The following is a 15,221-nucleotide window of genomic DNA, read 5'->3' as shown; positions in this document are numbered from 1 at the left end:
GCTGTCCGAGAACTCAACCCACGAAGAGTTATCACTGGTATACCAATTCATGCTTTACTTTCAGCACATTCTGCAGCTTATCATACTGAATGAAAATTTCAACTTACCTGATTCAGTGCTCGGTAATTGATCGTCGAAAACTTAATTGCTTGGTTTAGATTCTAATATTTTCTTCCCTATATGTGCTAAAGAGAGGTCTCAATTGCAGAGCATTTTTGCTGTCCTAAACAATACCAATGTACAAGTATATTATTATATGTATCAGTGAGATAAGATGGTAATGTGGAGCTTTACATGACTTGATCTCATGGCAGTGTGATCAATCAGCTGACTTCCAATTTTATGATAATTCCATCAAATGCTGTCTGTGCACTTTCAGAAAAACCTGCTCAAAACTCTCATGTAGCATTTGAGCATACGAAGATTGGCACCAAAAGTTCTTCTATAGTTGCAACATCTCAAGTTCAGCACTTTTGTGTGTCTTTTTTATGTTGGGAATCCAAAACACAATTCGTAAGTGTACTTTCACAAGAAGGAAGTTAAAGATCAGAAAAGTGGCTAACCATAGTTTTATCCTAGCAATACTAGTTGTTGTAGGGTGATTTGATGCATGCTGATAGTTAATGTTTCTCTTCTAGTCTTTGGATGTGGCGGAGAAAGAGATCGGGGGAAGAGGCCGCTGATGACAAAAATTGCAGCTGATAAAAGTGATGTGGTTATTCTGACATCAGACAATCCAAGGAACGAAGATCCATGTATGTATTCTGTATGTTATATGCCAATTTGGTTTGTCATATATTTCTGAAAGCAATGCAACACCTATTGGCCGTATGCCTATGTTGTTATTCAGATATAATAACTTCTAAAACATGCTTCGATGACATTGCTAGCGACAATCTTGGATGACATGCTAGCTGGTGTTGGATACACAATGCAAGAGTCCTCATCACCCGGCGGAAGCAAAATCTATCCAAAGCTTCCAAATGGCTGTACACTCTTAGTAAATGAGGACAGAAGAGTAGCCCTGCAAGCTGCCATTGCCATGGGAAAGGAAGGAGATATCATTGTAACTCTCTTCTTCTGACCCTTGGTCACAGTATTCTCAAACCTTTCTCTCTCTTGTTAGACAAAGGATATGTGTAACTCAATTTCAGCTTCTAGTACTTTGGACTGAAGACTATGATGTGATGCTGCAGGTTGTTGCTGGCAAAGGCCACGAGACATATCAAATTGAGGGTGATACAAGGAAGTTCTTCGACGATAGAGTTGAATGCCGACAAGCGCTGCGTCAAAGTATGTGAGATGTGTCAAGCATGAAAGTGAAATTTCTTTGGCGATATAATCTCATTTTTAGGAATAGCAAAGGCAGAAAATTCCGAGTTAATGTGTCCTAATTCTTTGGCTGCTGTTGCAAATTGAAAAGTATGTCGCTTCTATCGGTATTCTTTAGATAAACACTTGGAACTTTTTTTTTGAACATTCAAAGTTCAGTTGGAACGTTACAGTCTCTCTCTCTCTCTCTCTCTCTCTCTCTCTCTCTTTATCTCCTTTCCCGCTCTGCTGCACCGCGGTGTTGGCTTCACTCTTCCGAAGAAGCGCCTCGCACTTACCCCAACCTCTCGCTCGTTTTCGCTACTCTCTCTCTCTCTCCTCCCTCTTCCCTGCTCCTTAGCTCCCAGGAAGAATCCCATGGAGAAGGTCCGACTAAATTGCAGGAAAAGGAGGCACCTTGGGACGGTGAATCCACACGTCAAGATCACAACAAGTGGCTATGATATTACTGTGCTTGCAGTGTACCTTCGCTAGCTGCGAGATTGAAGTAGAGGTTGACTATGTTGGGGCAGCCACGGAAGCACTCCGAGGAGCACAGCTTCCGCCGGAAGTTAGCGTCCAGCAACGAGTCCGACGATATCCCGACGGTTCTCCGATCGAGGCCGCACGCCGCGATGCACCCTTCCATCTCGACCCAGTCGACGAACCCCTCGGCGCCGATCTACGACGTGGCGCACGCGTAGGCGCCCCCGGCGTTCCTCTCCAGCACGCAGCGCATTCCCGACGACGACACCGCGTAGGCGCAGGCGCTCGCGTCCAAGCGCTCGCACTCCACGCCGGCCCCTGCGAAGCAAGTCCAAACGTCATCGTATAGATTGCGTGCAGGTTTCGTGACGACGAGATCGAGCTTGCACCTTGCGCTTTCGACATGGAGAAGATGAGCACCAAAGCGAGCGTTATGGAAGACCAGGAGGCCATTGCTTTGCCGAGGACGAGAACCAAAGGGTGTCAGCGCAATGGCGTTGTAGTTTTAGGGCTATCTATATAGATAGATCGGTATGTGAGTAAGCCATGGAGAAAGGTGTCGAGTTTACTTTAAGGGAAAGGAATTCCTGTTGCGGATTGGTCAAAGCATGCATGTGGCGCTCCCAAGCGTTGACTAAGGGGGGTGGGGTTTCTTTGCTGCCCAAAGGAACAATGAGCTTGGATTGCTCGATAACCAAGTAAAAGAAGTGAGAATTGAAATCGGATTACTTACTCCAAGTCGCTAAATAAGTTGACCAAGTGTAGTTGACTTCTGTAGTATATGCTATTTATATGAAACCTCTGCATTTCATTCATTATTTGGGAAAATCGAGTGGGCAAAGTCAACTCTTTTATCGATAGAATATGCTACAGTCAAATGGCGTGAAATAGCTTCCCGATTCGATTGGCTATAAATATGGTTGCTTTTAAGATTGAGATCACGCTGAGATTGCCGTTGCTACTAGAAATATATTGACGAACCCCTTTGCTTATGCTTCATGTAGGTGGAGCTACAAGAAATGCATAATTTGACTTTGAAGAATATATATATATATATATATATATATATATATATATATATATATATATATATATATATATATATATATATATATATATATATATATATATATAATATAATTTTCTATCAAAATATGTTTCTAAACCATTATAATAGAAACATAAGTGGAAACAAAAATTGTGTATCTCCCATTGTTATCAAGAATTTTAGAAATGATTTTTTTTTTATATTTTGGTACTTCTCAGCTCAAAACTCTCGCTTTAGATGGTATAGAAAATCTTTTAGACTTGAGAGAGATATTAAGCCTAAAGACCAAAACCATCGTTTATATAGACATTCTCCCATCAAAAATATTTATTATTATGAACTTCATAACATTCAAGAATTAATTCAAATTTGTAACGTTTGGACTATAATAAATTTTTTTAATAATATTTGATAATAATAATTTAAAAAATTAAAATATTTAAACCATAATAAATGAAGAAATTGATGGTAATGAATGATGAACTTAATGAGAACGATTATATTCTCTCACTTGATATATACGCTTAGCTTAATAATTTAAATTAATCTTTATCGAATAAATATATACATAACCGTTTAATATATACATAGTGTCTTTAGGACAGTCTTGGTTAGAACTCGATTTAATATATACATAACCGTTTTTAGTACTTTAGTCTATAAGAACATAGGAAGATTGGAGTTGCTAAGCATACTCCGCACCATGTCAAATAATGTTCGGTTTCTTTTTCTGCAACACCATTCTAGTATAGAAAATCAAGCATAGTGTATTGGACAACAATCACATGTTCTTGAATAAACTTAGCAAAAGAACTAGGTATTTGTCTATTTTCAGTATATCTACCATAATATTCTCCACCTCTATTTGATCTCATAATTTTAATTTACTTATCACATTGGTTCTCAATTTCAGCATTAAAGATTTTGAAGACATTCAATACTTCATTTTTGTTATAAAGCAAATAGATATACATATATCGTGAGTAATCATCTATAAAGGATATGAATTTATGACTATGTGTGCATATGTCTGGACAACATATATTATTATGAATGATCACTAATATGTCTGAACTCTTATTAGCACATTTCTTGGACTTGTTGGTCTGCTTTCCTTTAATACAGTCCACACAAGTTTTAAAATTAGTAAAATCAAGAGTATACCCCATTATTAACTAATCTCTTAATTCTCTCTATGGAGATACGTCCTAATCTCCAATGCCATAACATAGAGGAATCATCATTAATATTACACCTTTTATTGCAAGCGTGAACATACATTGAACTTTGAGTGTCATCATTTTGTAAGAAAATACGATAAAGACCATCAGACAAAATACCTTTCCTAACACAATCAGATTTATATAATAAACAACATGATGTGTCTTGAAAATTAAAGGAATATCCAACTGATACGAGTCTGGAAACAAAAATTAAGTTTCACGAGAAACTAGGTACATAAAAGATCATTTCCAATTTTAAAATAAAACCATTACTTAAAGTTAAAATGCATATTCCAATTGCCTCCGATGTGGGCCCATCTTATTACTTGATAAGATGCTTTGCTCATTTCTTATTAGCTTTCTTAGGTTTTGTAAATAGTTTACAATATGGATTGTTGATCCAGAGTTAATCCACCATGTGTTAATATTAATATTAACCATATTAGATTTATAATACACAAACGAGGTTGGTTTACCTTTTTTTTTCAAGTCATTGTTAGAATTTCATTTATTCCTCATCATGTGTCCCTTCTTTTATAGAAGAAATACTTTGCTTCTTTCTTAATATTAGCTTGGGGTGATAATTTATATTTTCCCTGTAGATGAGCTTTCTAATTGGCTTAATTTTTATCAATTTTATTCTTCTCACGAGTTGTTACTGTTAGGACCGGAGCGACACTAAGAGGGGGGGGTGGGGGGGGGGTGGGGGGTGAATTAGTGCAGCGGTAAAATACGGTAAACTTTCGACGATTTAAACACTTTCGGAAACTTCGTACGATAAAAGCAACGTTTCGTTTGAAACCGTTTCGATTGCGTTTTAACTTGAAGGCATACGTAAGAAGGAGACAAAGAAGTAGAGCATCAAAGTGAAGATGGTTTGCAGTAATATAAATGACAATAAGATAAACGCAAACCGATTTATCGTGGTTCGGTCATGCGACCTACATCCACTTGTGAAGCCTTCTTCGATTAGGCTCCCAACTTCCACTAGCAAATCACTTTGAAGGGGAAGGACAAATACCCCTCTTACAACCTTTTACAAGTGGTTCACTCTCTTACAAATTTTCAAAGAGAAAGAAGGAGGTGAACACTCAAGCAATTGAAAACAAGACTTTCTAAGACTTTGCTAAGGCTCTTATCTCAATCTATTGCTTTGCAAAAATTGTGATCTCATTGAGAATTGAGGGGTATTTATAGGCCTCAAGAGGATTCAAATTTGGGCTCCAAAATTTAAATTCTCTTTGGTTCCCGATGCTGGCGGTGCCACCGCTTGTCAATGGCAGTGCAACCGCCTGTTAGTGTCTGACACTAACAGAGTACTGGCGGTGCCACCGCTCAGCCAAGCGGTGCCACCGCCTGGCTCTCGGGGTGCTGGGCGGTGCCACCGCCTACACTATTTCAGCTCATTGGTTGGGCTCCAAACTTGGCCCAAACCAGTTCGAACTCGGACCTAATTGGCCCCTACTTGGGTTATAGGATAGTATTACAAAGTCCGTAAGTCAAGACTTCTTCTGGCAAACTTCCGGCGATCTTCCGGCGGTCTTCCGATACTTCTCCCCCTATGTCATCAACAAAAAGGAGAAGTAGCTCTAGCTATTTTAAAAGATATGCAAGTTTTTGCAACATAAAGCTAGATTTTCATACCAACATATAAGCACAAAAGCATAGCAAGATTCTTAAGTTCAATCATGGCAATTCAACACTTGCTTCTTGTGCAAATTTGCACTTTACTTTTCTTTGCATGTTCTAACTAGCAAAAGCTTTCTCCCCTTTGTTTTTGTTGAAAAGAAGGGAAGAGTACAAGCTAGCCAACATTTGCCTTGAGTTAGCAATCTTTCTCCCCCTATGTCATTGCCGAAAAGGAGAGGAACCAATGATTTAGACTTTTACATAAATTATGAATTTGCATCAATCAATATTTCAATGATTTAGACTTTTACAAAAATGCAAAGAAATCATGTCATGAAAGACATCAATTGTTAAACATGATATCTAAGTTTTGCATTTTTTGCTTCTTTCGAGATAGTAATTCTTTGCTTCTCTATAAGCTAGCAACTTTTACGATATGCAAATTTTACTACATACAAGCTAGCAAATTTAAAGATGTGCAAGTTGGTGCTAGTCATAGGTGCCCAGCAAGCCAATCACGTGAGTGATGGCACGTGTGACTTGATACAGAATCTTTTTGCTTATTATATTTTAGCGTATATCACTTTATAACTATTGCATAAATGCATACATATATTGTGATATCCTTGGATTTGTGCAATGGGAATCGGATCGTGATGAGATCACGATAATGAGATCGATTCACCTTTAAACACATATCCTAAATAATCCCGGTCATAGGTTACTCGAGAGGGACATCGTGATAATTGGACAGACTGGTGTGCTGTATACCCGTCCATATGATGAATGCAGCTGGTCTTATAGCTACTCATGTAGGGACACTAGGGATACAATACAGGTACTCATTGGAGAATGAGTTCACTGATTGATCCACTTACGGAATGCTGGATGGTTGATGATGCCTTATTGTCAGACAGCGATTCCGTAGTCCTAGAGGTGTATCTGGTCCTTAGACTTGAGACACCAAGGATGTCTTGTATGAGTGCTCCACTCTTTGATACCAGACTTATAGGTTTGGCTGTCCCAGATCTAGTACAGCTGGTCATTGGGAGTGGTAGTCGACCTTACGAGGGCTATTGAGTGTCGATAGATGATCATCCACTCTCGGCGTCATGAGAGGAATATCCCATGTGTTCTTGCTCAGACAAATCCCTAGCCAGGGTCGTTCGGGTTGAGAGAGAAAGAGTTTTCCAGGAGAATCAGATTAGAGCGAGACTCGAGTAGAAATCGTATGGGTCTAACATCACCATGCTCGATATACGGTCTTTGGGATATTAGATGGATGAGGGACTATAGGTACACGGTAACTGAGGACAGACAGGTCCAATAGATTGGATTCCCCTGTATTGTTTGGGGACTACGGCGTAGTGGCCTAGTACGTCCGTAGTCGATGAGTCGAGTGAATTATTACAGAGATAATAATTCACTGAGTTAGAAGGAGTTCTGACAGGTATGACTCACGGCTAGCTCAATATTGGGCCTAGAGGGTCACACACATATGGTAGGCATTGCGATGAGTAGAGGTTTGGATATGAGATATCCGACGGAGCCCTTGTCTTATTGGATGCAGATCCAATACCCACTAGGGGAGGACCCATTAGGGTTTGATAGGGGGCCTATATAAATAGGAGGGATTCAGAGCCCCATAGGCTAGAGAGCTTTTTCTTGCCTTTCCTATTCTCCTTTCCCTCTCCACCTCAGAGCAGGCCTGGAGTTTTGAGGAGCATCGTCGCAACCCTGCTGTGTGGATCACCGCTAGAGAGGAGGACGCTTGACCTCCTTCACCCTCTCCTAAGGATCTGCAAGGAAACTGGGATATACGATCTCCCTAGGTAACACAATCTACTCTATACGCAGTTTTAAGTCTCGCGGATTTTACGTACCAATCTTCGCACGACGACGAACATCTCTTTGGGAATCGGGGATTTTGTTTTTTCTTGTTCTTCCGCTGCGCATGTGATGTCGCCCCCAGGATTTCCCAACAGTTGGCATATTTGCTTTTCTTTGCAACGTGCATGATAGTATTTTTTTGTAAGTAAGCTCTTTCTTCTCTTTTGAGAAGTGTCATTTTTGCTTCCTTAGCAAAATACCAAACTAGCAAGGGACCATGTTTTACATGAGGCAAGCAAACAATTTGGCAAGTGTTACATTTGTATCTTTTCTTTAGATTGCAAGAAAGTAAGCAAATTTTTGCATTTTCTTGACTTGTGCAAGGTAGCTAATTTATCTTTGAGATTACCCTTTACATCAATTCAAGATAGTACATTAGCAACTCTTTCTCTCCCTTTGTCATTGGCAAAAAGAAAAGAAGATTCAAGTCATGAATATCAAAATAATAATTTTATCATGAATATTTCATCATTGTGTGCATCATTATTATACGTTAAAGTATTGTATACATAATTTCAAATCATCAATGTTTCAAATCATGATGGTATTAACTTGTCAAATTTCATCCTACCATTCATCATCATAACTTTTCATCAAAACAAATTAATGAATGTTTCATATATTCATATCATCACATAAGGAATATCAAGGAGAAAATAATTGGGTGATGAGATAAACATTTCATGAATACAAGGAATTAAATAAAAATCATACCATAAAATATTAGAATATGTGAATGCCAAAATAAATGATTTCTTTTTGAAAAGCCTCCTTATAAATAATCAAAGGAAAATCTTAGGAGATCAAATAATAAGATATTTTTAAATAAATTTTAAGTCAAGAATTTTCAAAAAGGATATTTTCTTTAGTAAATCACAAAAGGAAACGTAGGAGAAAAAGATTTCAATTTATGTATAAGAACACTTATGATTCATATTGAAAATTTTCTCAAAATGTAAGAGAATAAAGAGTAAGAAATCTTGATTTATAAAGGATTTCATGTTATAAATTTCAAGAGATCAAGATCATGATTTCGATAAAAAATTATTCAAATTTAAATCATCAAAATCATTATCAAAATCCAAGAGATTCACAAAGATGATACAAATGGATTCATCAAAATCAATAAGATTGAGCAAAATAATTTTCAAGAATGTTTTCCTCTTTTTGGTTGTTTCAAAACATATGATTTTGTTTTATTTATGCCAAATAAAAACATATATCATGTTTAAAACCAAAAGTGTAAGATTTATTACAACAAAGATTAATAAAGCACTTTCATTATGGTAAAAATCAATAATCGATAAATCACAAGATTCATCATGCATAATTTCGAAATTCATTAAGCATGATCATTATGCATGACATAAAATCATTAAGATACACATGCACGGATTAATCCTAAGCATTATCACATATCATATAATTATCATCCCTAATGTTGCATACATCATTCAACATTTCAAAACATAACATGCATGAAATCTTAGCAATATACTTTTTATGATCAAATTTTTTAATTTTTCAAAAGATGCTATAAAGAAAAACATGATATAATTTTTTAAAAATAATTTTTTATTTCCTATTCCTACTATCTAAATTAAGCACTCATGAAAAACTTCAAATAATTTCAAAATAATTCATGAGAGTTGAGTTACTTACCTTGTAGTCGAAGCCCATCAAAGCCCAATTCTTCGTTTCACCTTTGGAAGTTCTTGATTCATCATTGGTTGTCTTCCTCTTTTTTGGCCTCTTCCTCCGTTCAAGTTCATTGTTTATTTTAGATTTTTGTTTAATGAACTTATTAAGATTTAGTGTTCGAAGTTCAAGTTCATCATTGTCCTCATCACTTGAGTCATCGCTTAAGTGGTATTCATTTGTCCGGAGTTTCAAATCCTTCCCATTCTTTGGAAGGTGGTTCAAGTGCTCATCGGGTTCAAAATGTTCCAAAAGTGTCATTTCATAAGTCATTAATGACCCGATAAATTCTTCTAATAGAAAATCATTTAAATTTTTTATCTCTTGTATTGCGGTTATTTTAGGATCCCACCTTTTTGGAAGGGATCTTAAGATCTTGCTTATGAGATCAAAATTCGAAAAAGATTTACCAAGAACTCTTAGATTATTGACGACATCCGTGAAACGGGTGTACATGTCGCCAGTCTCACTTGGTTGCATTCAAAAAAGCTCAAAATCATGCAATAAAATGTTAACTTTCGAGTCTTTGACTCTACTAGTTCCCTCGTGCGTGATTTCAAGTGTTCGCCAAATATCAAAAGCCGTTTCGTACGTAGAAATCCGATTAAACTCATTTTTGTCCAAAGCGCAAAATAAGGCATTCATAGCCTTTGCGTTTAAAGAAAAATACTTCTTCTCCAAATCCGACCATTCGTTCATCGGTTTAGAGGGAAGTTGAAAACTATTTCCAACAATATTCCATAAATCCAAATTCATAGAAATCAAGAAAACTCTCATTCGAGTTTTCCAATAAGTGTAGTCCAATCCGTTAAACAACGGTGGACGAACAACCGAAAATCCCTCTTGAAAGCCATGAAGAGCCATTTCTCTCGGGTATAAATCCAAAATGAGAAATACCGGGCTTTTATACCAATTGTTAGAACCGGAGCGGCACTAAGAGGGGGGGGTGGGGTGAATTAGTGCAGCGGTAAAGTATGGTAAACTTTCGACGATTTAAACACTTTCGGAAACTTTGTATGATAAAAGCAACGTTTCGTTTGAAACCGTTTCGATTGCGTTTTAACTTGAAGGCATACGTAAGAAGGAGACAAAGAAGTAGAGCATCAAAGTGAAGATGGTTTGCAGTAATATAAATGACAATAAGATAAACGCAAACCGATTTATAGTGGTTCGGTCATGCAACCTACATCCACTTGCGAAGCCTTCTTCGATGAGGCTCCCAACTTCCACTAGCAAATCACTTTGAAGGGGAAGGACAAATACCCCTCTTACAACCTTTTACAAGTAGTTCACTCTCTTACAAATTTTCAAAGAGAAATAAGGAGGTGAACACTCAAGCAATTGAAAACAAGACTTTCTAAGACTTTGCTAAGGCTCTTATCTCAATCTATTGCTTTGCAAAAGTTGTGATCTCAGCTGAGAATTGAGGGGTATTTATAGGCCTTAAGAGGATTCAAATTTGGGCTCCAAAATTTGAATTCTCTTTGGTTCCCGATGTTGGCGGTGCCACCGCCTGTCAGTGTCTGACACTGACAGAGTACTGGCGGTGCCACCGCCTGGCTCTCGGGGTGCTGGGCGGTGCCACCACCTACACTATTTCAGCTCACTAGTTGGGCTCCAAACTTGGCCCAAACCAGTCCGAACTCGGGCCCAATTGGCCCCTACTTGGGTTATAGGATTAACACCTAATCCTAACCCTAATTAACATGCTAACTACGAATTTAAAGACATTTCCTAAGCTATTACAAAGTCCGTAATTCAAGACTTCTTCCGGCGAACTTCCGGCGGTCTTCCGATAAACTCTCGGAAACCATTCTGCGGACTCCCGGCAAGCTCCTAGACTTCACGATTTGATCTTGGCGAGTTCCAACGAGCTTCTTCGGCAAGCTCCGATCTTTCTCGGCGAGCTCCGCGAACTTCCAACGAACCTTCCAGCGAGCTTCCGAAAAACCCTTCGGCAAGCTCCCTACTCATTCTCGGCTAGTTCCGGCAGCATTCTTGACGAACCTTCGGACTTCCGTCAAACTCTCGAACTCGCAACGAATCCTTCGTGCTTGACTCCGACACTTTATTTCGCTTTATGTCTTCGTCGTTATCGTAGTTAATCCTGCACACACAAGCTAAAACTCTACTCCGATCTAGACAATTATTACAACGCGAATTGACATTCTATTGCCCGGCACGTCATTGGTTGGCGCTTCGTCTGATTCTTCAGTGCATCGTCCTCTCTTGCGGCTTGTTGCCCAATCGGCGGTTGACCTCCGCAACCCCGATATCCTTGACGCAATTCCGCTCTCCTTGGCCCAATGCCCGATGTCCGAAGCCTTCTGCCGTCCAATATCCTGACGTGATCTCCTCCGGCGCAACGTTAATTCCTCCTGCGTCAACTGTCTAATCCTGATCGAGTAGACCTGCATCACTCAAAATGCTTTTAAACATCTAAACACAATCAATTAGTTTCATCATCAAAATCCGAGATTCAACAGTTACCACTAATGCACTCTCACCAAGCTCCATCACTAGCCTCTCTTGTTCTTGAACACACATAGTCATTAATTCATTGATTGATTATTTATCCTTATGTATGTTATATGAAATCTTAAAATATTTATATTGATGTGGAAGAGTGTTTAGAATATAGTGCACTAAGAAGGATTCTGACATATTAACCGCGAGTTTCTTAAGTTGAACCATAATATCTTGCATTTGCATTATATGCTCATGCACACCCTTTATGTTGGTGAGTTTGAGGGATGAGAATTTCATTATTAGGATATTTGCTAATGCCTTTTTCAAAATGACGAATTACTCATCGGTAACTTGTAGCAAGTCTCAGACCTTCTTATGCTGATTAACAAAACTATGTATACCAGCAGTTATCTTAGTCTCAATAAACATCACGTTGAGCCAAGGATCGCTCCCATAACTCATATAACGCAACCTCAATTGGAGTACTAGTATTAGTGACTATAAGTAGTTCGTCTTTCCTAATAGTATAATCAATATACATCGATCTTAAATGGAGAAGAATCCTCTACTTCCATATCTTATAGTTATCACCCATAAGTTCAGGAATGTCACATTCAATATAAAAAAAATTAACAGTTTGAGAAACTACATAAAATCAAATATGTTTATGTCAAAATTTGAGGCTTAATAGTTTAAATTACATGTTTTACCAACGTGAAATATGTAAAAAGATGAATCTCATAATATTAAAATTGATTGTGGGCTAAATTTTTAATTCAAATAGATTCAAATGGTCTTTATAATAAAACTATCAAATTATATTCCAATTCATAATCCTTATGGGTAAATTATGAAAATAATATGATATTTTATCCTGATTAATTATATAAATATAATAAAAAAAATTCTATGGGATAACAATTATTATATTAAATATATTAAGACAAAATATTATATCTAATTACTTATGTGATCTTTATTTTAACTTTATATATAATTTTAATTAATTAATGATGCTATGACTAATTCTTAATTAATTAAGATTATATGAGTCACTAGACATTTTGAACATATAAAATTGGCTCATAAGCATGAATTAATATAACCAAATATTCATACATAAGCATTTTATTGACTAAAAATATTAAAAATGTTATATCCTCGATTTTCAACATGAAATATATCAAGAAGTCTAAAACAGAAACCAAAATCAAGCCATATTCATGATTAAAAAATGAAAACTCTTTCATATCAAGACAGAGATTAATGGCTCAGATACCAACTATCAGAAATTTTAATACCAAAATATGTTTTTAAACCATTATAAGAGAAACATAAGAAAACTAATGCAGAAACGAAAATTGCATACGTCCAGCCATTGTTGTGAAGAATTTTAGCAATGGTTTCTCTTTATATTTTGATACTTCTCGACTCAGAACTCTCACTTTAGATGGTATAAGAAATCCTTTAGACTTAATATTGAGCACAAGGATAAAAACCCTCGTTTATATAGACGTTCTCCCGTCGAGAATATTTATTATCACGAGTATCATAATGTTCAAAAATTAATTTAAATTTATAATGTTTGGACCATAATAAATTTTTTTAATGATATTAAATAAAATATTTAATAATAATAGTTACAATGAAAAATTGAAATATTTAAACCACAATAAATAAAAAAAATTAATGATAATGAATGATAAACTTAATGAGAATGGTTACATATTAACCTTATATTTACATAAATAAATACCAAAAATCACGAGGGATACGGCATGCAAATTTGGACATTAGAAATTTGAGATAATACAGACTCTGAAGAGTCGAGCTATCATGACTGGAATAGAAAAAGAGGGGGTTTAGAAAGATAGTTTATATATAAGTAGGTAACAGGAAAACATCACGAAATGTGGTCGTGCCGGAGTGGTTATCGGGCATGACTAGAAATCATGTGGGCTTTGCCCGCGCAGGTTCGAATCCTGCCGACCACGTTTTTAACATCATATCGAATTCGATTTTGGAATAATATACGCTGTTTGAAGCCATGACGTTATTTGGTAATAGTAATCCGATTTTCTTAATTAATATTATATTGCATAAATTTTAAAAAATTATCTAGAAAAAACTAAGTATGTGTTATTCCTAAGTAAAGTATATTTTTATTTTTTTGGACCACATTATAATATTTTTATTTTTTTTATGAAGACCACAAATTTTCTTAATAAATATAAATATGAATTAAATGTAAATATAAATTTTTAAAAAATCAAAAACAAAAATGAGAGAAGAGGAGATATTATATAACTTTGCTCTTACGTTACTAAACTCGGAGGAGAGGAGAGGAGAGGAGAGGAGAGGAGAGGAGAGGAGAAATGACGATGGCATTGGGAGAGAAGATGATATAAAGGTGGTAACGACCGTAATCACAATGAAATCAAGTCTCATATTTTGATGGAACCGTAGTATCCTTCCCCATCCTAACTTTTATGTTTTCTAAGGCGTCAATATTATTTCCTTAATTAAGAGGTCATTCCCAAGTTCTTTTTAGTTATTCCCCTTGAATCATGATGCATATTAAAGTTTTAGTTATTTGGTTAGATCCTTGGGTTTAATTCGTAGTTCTAAATATTAATGATAATTTTTATAAGTTATTTTAGATCTCGTTATTACCTAGGTTTGATAAAAAAATACTAAAAATAAAAAATTAAGGTGAAGATTTTTGTCGGATCAAAAGGTTTAAAAGAAATTCCCTTGGATAATTTTAAATATGTGATAAATAATATAGATTTTATGTCACTCTCCGAAGAAAAAAAAATAAGAATTAATTTATAACATAGAAGAAGATAAAAGAATAATAAAGTTTATTACTAAATAAAAATATTATTTTAAAGATTTGTTGTGCTAAGATAAGAAGAAAAGACTAGTTAATCTTAAAAATTTTATGAAGGAGATATATATCCTCCTACTGTCTAAAGGTATATCATAAAAATTAGATAATACATAAAAATTATATAATACAAACCCGAAAGATAGATCGGTTAGTAATATTAAAGATGTCATATTCTCCCATTAATATTCTTATTAATATTAAAGATGCCAAAATTATACAAAAGCAAGATTTAGACTAAATGCAGATAGTATTGATTTTTATTGGAGTAGATAATTTTGTTAGATTAATATTTTTTATTTTTATGAGAAGCATAAAAGTATTTTTTACCTCCTTATAAAAAAGAAAAATATTTATAAAGTCGATCATTAAAGATTTAGAATAAAATGTTACTAATGCTAATATGAGGATCATTATTATTTATGATCTAGAAGCTATAAAAATTAATGAATATTCTATAATAAAGGAGTTAGATATGTATGCAAATAATTATATTGATAAGATTGATTTAGTGTTTAGAGATTGTCAAGAAAGCTAATAAGATTGATTCCAAACAAATAAGAGTTTTATAATTAAT

General features: G+C 35.7%; 1 protein-coding gene, 1 non-coding gene and 1 pseudogene across 2 annotated transcripts in view; 2 read left to right on the top strand and 1 right to left on the bottom strand.

Moving 5' to 3' along the window:
- Positions 1 to 1,450, top strand: part of LOC103975006 (UDP-N-acetylmuramoyl-L-alanyl-D-glutamate--2,6-diaminopimelate ligase MurE homolog, chloroplastic-like) — a 3,023-nt gene extending 1,573 nt beyond the window's left edge. Inside the window, exons 1-4 of the mRNA XM_065171323.1 lie at positions 1 to 37; positions 639 to 755; positions 891 to 1,066; positions 1,197 to 1,450. The exon at positions 1 to 37 is cut by the window's left edge and continues 1,573 nt beyond it. Of these exons, the coding sequence (XP_065027395.1) occupies positions 1 to 37; positions 639 to 755; positions 891 to 1,066; positions 1,197 to 1,301 (435 nt within the window). The 3' untranslated portion in view covers positions 1,302 to 1,450. The remainder of the gene's footprint in view (positions 38 to 638; positions 756 to 890; positions 1,067 to 1,196) is intronic.
- A 12-nt stretch (positions 1,451 to 1,462) lies between these two features.
- On the bottom strand, positions 1,463 to 2,250 carry LOC135651315 (uncharacterized; annotated as a pseudogene).
- An 11,416-nt stretch (positions 2,251 to 13,666) lies between these two features.
- On the top strand, positions 13,667 to 13,748 carry TRNAS-AGA (transfer RNA serine (anticodon AGA)). Its single transcript has one exon. It is a non-coding gene; the product is annotated as a tRNA-Ser (tRNA).
- The last annotated feature ends 1,473 nt before the right edge of the window (positions 13,749 to 15,221 follow it).

Source organism: Musa acuminata, chromosome BXJ3-10, assembly GCF_036884655.1.
Source record: "Musa acuminata AAA Group cultivar baxijiao chromosome BXJ3-10, Cavendish_Baxijiao_AAA, whole genome shotgun sequence".
NCBI lineage: Eukaryota > Viridiplantae > Streptophyta > Magnoliopsida > Zingiberales > Musaceae > Musa > Musa acuminata.
This window is presented reverse-complemented; position numbering and strand designations above follow the sequence as displayed.